The following is an 8832-nucleotide window of genomic DNA, read 5'->3' as shown; positions in this document are numbered from 1 at the left end:
CTCTGCATCTGTATTTTTATTGCACAATTTTTCGCGCATTTTTTCCGCATACACGAAATAATTTATGGAGAACCAACACTACGTTAATAATTACTAAAGATAGAAAATTTGTTTGACATAATTAAGTCCGTATTTTAAAATATGTTCTTTACATAGCTTCAAATTGCTTGCATTGCGCGATTGCATGAAAACACGTTGTTGTGAAAAGCATATTTGTGCCATCCATCTTTACGTTATCGCGGAAAACAATTCGATGCAAAAAGCTAGCTGGTAGGTAATAATTTGTAACGCGAGTCAGGATGTCAAATTACCGCGTCCACTGTCGTTTTTACGATTTCCAATATCCTGCAATCGATGATTACAAACTGTTGCTGTTTTCATATGCTGCAGAGAGTTATATGAGAGAGGTGATGAATAAAATGATATGAATATTACTGCCGTGACAGAGAGAGAAAGAGAGAGAGTTGAACACGTAATTAGTAACATAATAATTACATGTAGCGATTAGTGAGATAATAATTTCACTATATCAAAATATAAGAATATTAATATTTGAAGCAAAATGTTGATTCAAGAAATGATAAACGTTTAACAAAGCAACATATATCTTTTTTGTAAGAAATTAGCTTATTAATAATTAGCGCATAAATTTATTTAATTGCAATTTAGAGAGAATGTTTAGAAGGAAATGTTCAATAAGCATCCTATCGTAATTAAATTCTCTGTAAATTCACGTTACTCGTGAAATTCACGTGAAATTCATTTGCTAGATATTCGGTAAGATCAAACAACTCGGTGAAATAGTCTTGCCATAGACTTAAAATAGTCTTAATTGAGAGCACGTAAAGTGTCACTGAAATATACGTAAATGAAATATATAAAATTTTCATGTAGCAGTGTGTAGAAGATAAAAAAAGGGAAGAAAAAGGAAGAGAGAGAGAGCAAGAGGGAGGCGGAACAGAGAGGGGTGGAGAGAGAGGTAGAGAAACTTGTAAAGTCAAGAATATTTTCCTTGTGAAACAGAAAAATTTGACAAATCTCGTAATTTCTTCCGAGTTATTTGACTGTCGCATATACTGAGTAAATAAAAGGTCATGATTCTCGTGTAATGCTAGATATTCGCCATATTGCGAGATGGAAGGTGACCGTTGAAAGAGAGAACCTAAATTATTTGCGCGCTATTTTGAATTATTATAATGTAGAACCACGGGAAAATCCCAGTTCATTTTCCATTTATTTTCGTTTTATCACGTTTATTTTCTGCGAATATTACGATTTATCGATTCGTTTATTTGTCAGACTGTAAATCGCATAAAGGCTTATTTTTTTTTTTTTTTTAGATGAAATAACTTTCAACCGTAACTCGTGTGCCACTCGTAATGTTCATTTTACATCGATATGTAGCAATTATACTAATGGTATTTATTAAAAAAATTTTTAATTATTTGGTAGCTATTTGAAATGCAGAATAATAAAATTAGGAAATAAGTTCTATGGAAATTATCTAATGTTCTATCGTATTCAAACATCAACTCAACATCTTTATAAAAAAAGAATACAACAAATGATATTGGCAAAGTTATAAATATTAAAGATTATCTCAGCTTTAAACGGAGAATATAATGTTTTCGTCAATATAATTACGTAATTAATTAAAAAAGTTATAATAAAATATGTTAGTTTTATTTGTTATTTTTTCCATTTCCATTATTCATATCCAGTTATCAGAAAAGTCGCAATTTTATATTAATTTATTCAACATTCGCATTTATATTTTTATGTACAAATATTTAATTTAGTTTGAAAGCTTTGCGGTTGGCATTGTATATAATAATATCAGAGATAAAAATATTATGTTTGAGTAAAATATTTTCAATGTGAAGATTTATTTTTATATTTGAATGTATACAGTTTTTATAGTCAATATAGTATAATATTTATTTAAGTAGTGAAAAATGTTTTTTTTTACTTAGTTTTTAACAAATTTTGACGAAAAATAAAGAGAAAATTGTGTAACAAATGTAAAGAAAGATATATATTACCTTTATACCTTTCTCTATCATATACAATGCTGTATATGATCTAAAAAGGAAAATGGAGGTTATAAATATACAATAACAGAATGATATAATACAAGTGGTCAATATACATATATAGCTCGGCACGTTTGCTAATACTACCCATAAATCTAAAACCAGATATTACGATCAAGTACTTACCTTTATACCATAGTTGCTTTCCTCGTAAATGATGGAAACGTAGCTCCAACCCATCGCCAATACAATGTCGACCATCGCTTTGACCTGATAGTGATCGCTAGGTATGGTGCGACTGAAATATTCGAAGCGTTGTTTGTTGGAAAGCTCTGGGCTCGTCGAGAAAAAGGAGACCTGTAAGGCAATATAGGCAAATTTCTATCTTAAATTATTCAAATATAAGAGAGTTGCTGTAAATTTTATAAACGTATACGTTAGCCGTTGTACCACAATTTTGTAAGAGAATATTCTTGGAATATTTTGCAATGTTTATATAAAATATTTTTACTGGTATTTATATAAAATGCAGTGAAACGTATAATGTAGATAAATGATGTTGTTTACGTTTAATCATAGTCGTACCAAAAAGCTCTGTTTCTTAACATTAAATTTATATTTTATTTAAATATTTATATCTCTAAAAGATGGGCGAATAAATCCTTATCTATACTACATCATCAAACAGTTAAGTGTGTTTGATTTTACTGGTTGTAAATATCTAGTTTTCTCTCTTTCTGGGTTTAAACTTTACATCTAAATTAGTTTTATAAATTTACGTTTGTATTTTACGCACAAGCGTAAAATTAGTTTTAGAAATGTGCATTTGTTTTTTACGCACAAGCGCGCTTCTTACAGAAAAACATTTTATTTAAACAAATGTTGTACGTTTGATATATTAAAACTATTAAGATGACACAGAAAGTGTTTCTCTCAACATTTTATGTGATAAAAAAAGAAAAGTAGAAATTTTGTAAATATAAAGAATATAATAGTTTTATAAAATTTCTGCCTTTGTAAAGTCTTGTCTTTGTGCATTTGTTATAGATTTCTGTGACATAAAGAGATTGCTATGCCAATACGTCGAAGTATTCGTATTTGGTGACGTGAAAAAGGTGACATAAAACTCGTGTAAACTTTCTATCGTTCATGTTCCTGTGATGCCTCATTCTTATTCAAAATGTCTTGAACGTCAAAAAGATTCTTTTCTCCTAGATTTGTCTTTAATCTTGAAGCCTATAGAGGCGATATTGGATTTTTCATTGTGTTACGTACGCGACATTATGGAATACGGATATTTGCGCTTGCATTGGATAATCCTGTTCGTGATTGCAAGCGAGTGGTCGTGCTTGACTAAAAGCGAAGTAAACTTGGATCCTCCTGAAAGTGGCCGTCGTCGTTTCTGTTGGTCTCGAATTCCTCCGGTTTTACTGCCGGAACAGACCGAGAGAGCAAAAACGTGTAATGTTTAGAAGGTCACGTGTAAACTCGTATGGTTTTCTTGAAAAAGAAACGTCAAGATAATCGATTAATTTATTTCTCTCGCTGCTCTTTAAAGCGATCCATATTACTTTGTCTGAGCGCTAGAATCTTGTAGCATTACGCAGACACAAAAATTTCACTGAAGATATCTCAGCGATGTATAACGATCTTAATATTCATGCTCAGGAGGGTACAGCTTCAAAGCTCGAGAGGTATAAATAATCAAACAGTTGTTATGAAGCTTCAAAGATTTAAGAATTTAACAATGTAGGGCTTTAAAGACTAAAAGGTTGGCAGAGTCTATAACGGGCTTCAACGGCTATGGATCGAAGGATTCGGAAATCAAAGTTCCGTAGAGTCGCGTATTCAAAGAACAAAGTTTAAGGAGTCTAAGAATGTAGATATTTGACGAATGGTAAAATCAAATACACTAGGTGTTTGACGATCTTATATAAATAACGATTCGTTCGCGAGCACGAATTTAATCTCGAGAGACAGAGCATTCCGAAAACGATGACGGTTGTACATAAAGGATCGTTTATCTAAGTCATGTGTTTCATCGTAACTTCATAATAAGTTCTATCATCAATTTGTCGTTTATGTCTATAGACTTAGGTTCTCCCTCTTTTCATATAATGTTCTTCGTTTACCATTTGCGACGCTTATCGAAGAATAGGCAATTTTGGGTTAGCCGCATGTGGCAACGGGGGGATAATTAATCATCTTTTCGCCGAGAAAGGCGGCGGTGTAGAGCAACTCCTTGGAGATCGACTTGCCGGTTGATATTACAATCGCGTCACGCCTTGGAGAACTTTGACGAAGATATGCCATTGTTGTTCTTATGATTATCAACCTGGCTTTTCAGATTGTTGTACAAGTTACATTCTTCCACTGCATGTTCCCCGTATTTCAACTTGTCAAAGAACGAATATCGAATGGCTCGAAATATGTAGAATGAGATTCCATTTATCATTATAACATTCCTTATAATTTTGTAATAATCTCTGTCGTAGATTTTTACGTTTTATATTCGTGACACTTGCTGTTTGGTTTAGTTGCTCTTGATCGTTCGATTTGTCTCAGCCAGTAACGAGGTTTCAAAATGTTCGATCTGTGCGAGCGACGTCGATGCGTAAACATCGGATGAGTTTATGTAGTGAGAAACGAGGCGGCGTTATCTCACGCCACGAAGGTACCAGCGCTACTTTTCTCCGCAACAATGCGCGTCCTATCATACATCGCGGGTGTTGCACGCCATGGCGAATATATTTATCATGGTTTGTCAGATTCAGAGTGGCTACTATCCACTGTAGTAATTTGCTCGTTCAACCATGCACCTTGCCACAATGAAGAATTGTACAAAACTTCAACTCGGTCTGCTTGATTGGCTTGTTCGATTGATTATACAGTCTGCAGTTTTCTTTGCTTCCAACGTTAAAATGAAAATATTGATAAAATAAACGTGTATATAAAACACTTGTCGGGAGAAAAGGAAAAGTTTACGGCATTAATTATTCACGCGTAATACAAACTAAAGCTTTCAAGATTTGATTTTGTCTTCTTTTTCACTTTTTCACCAACGATGTTAAAGGTTTGAAAAAATTTAGATTGATAATAGAGAAATGGCAAAGAAATTCTGAAAATTTCTATTTTTTTTCTTATCATAAATGTAAAAGAAATAATAAATAATTTAATTAATATTATTTATAGATACATATGTATTTCATATTATACAATTTATTTATTGAAAAAATACGTAAATATAATATAAATAAATATAAATAAACAAATTTGACGAATATATTTATATGTTAAACTGAATAATTAAAGATATTACTTTGAACGAATCGATATGCATCAATATAGGATGCATGTAAAAAAAAAAAACAGTTGATAGTATTTAATGAAAAATTTATTGTCGATATGAAAAATTTAATCTTATACATTACATTTTTTGCACAATGTTATATCGAAAAAATCGTGTTTGGCGAAGACTGACGTAGCATATTATCTGTTTTACTGTTATTCGCAAGTTAATTGGAGATTATATGATACGAATTCTGTGCCGGGATGTTTGCATTTTTTACCATGTCTGAGGCTCATACCAATGTAGCTAGTCCTTTTGTAGAATCTAGAAAATCACGTTATCGTTAATTGAAATGAACCGGCTGCGTCCAAACCGCGCGAAATTGCAAGCACAATTCGCTACGCCGATAAAATTGAGTAAGCGGTACATTCTTCTAAATTATTTGTTAAATTCACCAATTTTTTATGCAATTTAGTTTCAGTAAAGAGATTTAATGTGCTTAATATATCAACTATATTGTTATAACTCAAAAATAATTTTTTTATATTACTATTTTTTTTATTTAATTAGTAATATAACTACTTAATTTTTAATTTATTTACTTCTATTAATTTTTTAGTAGCATTGTAATTAAACATATTTGGAAATTTAGAGTACATAAAATCGAATATATTAAAATTGATTTTGCATATAATAAATAATTAAAAAATCTTGATATATAAAAAGTTTTTCATAATAATAAAAAGAGAGAACGCTCACTTGGAAGATATTTCTCGCAAATCAAATAGAATGTTCAGAGATTGAATCGTGATAAAAATGCTAATTGTCGGCGGCCACAAAGTTATGAAGTTCGCGTTAATTAAAAAATTTTACGAGCGATTATAAGTATACTTTTAATCGGATAATGTAAATCACGCCCATCCAAAGACACTTCATAGATTGAATCTAATTATTTTCTTCAGAGATTATTTCTGAATTTTGTTTCTAGAAGATGAGATGTAAATGAGCATCTCTCTCTCTCCCCTCTCTCTCTTTCTCCCTCCTCTCTTTAATATTTTTACGCGAAGTAATTTTCGATTACAAATTTTTGTATTATGTCTCCTGGTCTTGTCCCTTAGCAATGGATATGCCGATGATCGAGGGGCAACGGAAGAAGGATTATCGATCGTTATTCAAATCTCAGCTATGACATCAGCGGCATATTTCCAAGTGAGAAATTTCGTAAGGATGCTGCAGCTTGCTGGCAAGATGCGATTTCATTATTTAGTTCACTGACTTGAGCTCGCGTCGACTTACGTCTTGAATCTCGATCGTAATCCCACGAGCTTCGGCATTCCTAGAGAGATGGAAATCCACTTACAGAAATTGCTGCTGAGCGCTTTCTTTCTCACTAATTCGATTCGCGAAAATCGTGACTAAAATATATAATGGCGGTGACGTACTTGGTGTGATTAAAGCTACCCTGTTTCAGTTTGAGTAATAATTAATGAAGAGCGGTTAGCAATATTATTAATGATCGATCAGTAGCGTGTATACAGTAGGTCCCTTCTTAGATGATTATTATTACGTATTTTAAATTATAATTTTATAATATCTATTAAAGTTTTATAATTTCTTAAAGTACACGGACGTCGAACCATTCAATCAAATAAATTAATTTCTTTTGTGCTCCTAATCTTTTATTTATGCTAAATACTTACATGAAAAGAACGGTTTTACTGAAGTATCTAAAAATTTAGCTACATACAGATGGATCTGTGAAGTTGACACGACGTTCTATTAATATGAAAAATATACATAGAGTTCCAGTGGCACTTTTTATTCTGGAGTTCATTATAAAAATAACGAAGAGTTCTACAATTTTTTACCGCAAAAAGACAAAAATGAAAAAATGTGCTAACTTCGTGAATCTAATATAGTATTCTTTAAAGTACAAGAAAAAAATATTAGTACGTTTGACAAGAATTCCAGTTAGTACTATCAAAGTTCTACCGATGATTGCAATTTCAAATATAATTCATATGATTAACATTTTTTGTACTAAAATATTAAACATACCACGGCACTTGGACAAAAGATCTTGCTACTTATTTATTGCAGTTCCATCGACAGTTCTTGCCAGTTCTGGCAGAGTACTATGGTACACAATTATTTTTTTAAAATAGTTCTAGTGACTGTATTTTAAAAAATACTTTTTAAAATATATGAATCACCACACTTGGACACTGCGATAAATAGACAGCATGACACTTTTTGTCCAAATGTACCACTACGAAAATAGATATATACTAGATAACTAGACTACGAGACTTCAGGACTTCTGCCTGCAAGACTTCTGATTTCAAGATTTTTGGCTTCAATCAAGACTTTATTTTATGTTGAGTGATCAAAATAATTGTGTAGGACGTCCAAGAATGATAATGTTGCTGCAAATAGTTTTGATGTTTTAGTAACCAAGTTAAACATCCGGTACAATTTTTTAAATGGTTCAACATAATTATTTTCAGATCCGTATTTTAGCAAAATTGTTCTTTGCGTGTATATTTTGAGTAATAGAATAATTTTGAAATACATACTCATGAATTTCAAATTACGAGCGAAAAAGCTTGATACGGAGTAATTTAAGCGTGAGTATCGAGAAGGTAATTTAGCTTACCTCTCACAGAATTACCTTGAGTCTTTGTAATGTACGCGTATGTTATCGAAACCTGTGAACTGACTCCTGTTCGCTTGTCGATCATGTCGCGACACATGTACGCGTATACGTGGGATACTGATTGACACGAATAGCGAAGCTCCCTTTGACGTGTATGCACTTTCCGCTCACATGCTTAGTGCTCATGCGTGGTATTATGCCTGTGTTTCTACGTCGATCGTACGTCATCTCGTTGACAAGTTGCGGAGAAATCGTTTAGCTAAGCGGTCGTCCGCAGCCGCTTCCGATCGTACGTACTGTGACGAGCAACGATACTGTCGATATAAGTCACGGCTAACACGATGAATAATGTATTTTGTTTCGGGATAAAGCAACCAATCAGAAAATACATCTCTTGCTTTGCACGAGAATGTGCCTCGAATTTCACAAATAACATATTAATCACATTTTTGCCCTCATTGCACTACTGCAGGAACTGTTATACACATATTAGTCACATTTATATATTCAATATAAATTATGGAATTTATACTGAATATGTATACGTAAAATGGTTTCGAAAAAAATTTTATTTGATTGACCCGAATATCCAAAATGTGGCGATCTAATATTAGGAAGAAGACAGCACAAGGGTATCAAAATTATATGATTGATTGACCTCCAAATGATGAAACGTCGTTTCTGAAGATAAAGTTCTTAATAATAGAGACGTGTTCCGTCATTGGAGGAGATCGACTTTAATCAGATTTTGCCTCAAGTTGCCGCGAAAGTGATGAAGATCGAGCGCTTTCCGAACTAGTAAAACTGTTATGAATATGGAATAAACTAAATTGCTAGGTTGCATGAAAGAAAAA

The 8832-nt window shown here is 32.3% G+C and overlaps 1 protein-coding gene across 9 annotated transcripts in view; it reads right to left on the bottom strand.

Annotated features, from left to right (window-relative positions):
• Positions 1 to 8832, bottom strand: part of LOC105200285 (metabotropic glutamate receptor 2) — a 122069-nt gene that overhangs the window by 18402 nt on the left and 94835 nt on the right. For all 9 annotated transcript variants that reach the window (XM_011167761.3, XM_026132544.2, XM_026132547.2 and 6 more), the window contains one exon: positions 2220 to 2390. In XM_011167761.3, coding sequence (XP_011166063.2) covers positions 2220 to 2390 — 171 coding nt within the window. The remainder of the gene's footprint in view (positions 1 to 2219; positions 2391 to 8832) is intronic.

This window comes from Solenopsis invicta, chromosome 11, assembly GCF_016802725.1.
Source record: "Solenopsis invicta isolate M01_SB chromosome 11, UNIL_Sinv_3.0, whole genome shotgun sequence".
NCBI classification, from domain to species: Eukaryota; Metazoa; Arthropoda; class Insecta; order Hymenoptera; family Formicidae; genus Solenopsis; species Solenopsis invicta.
The sequence above is the reverse complement of the archived record's forward strand: the minus strand, read 5'-3'. Positions and strand labels throughout refer to the sequence as shown.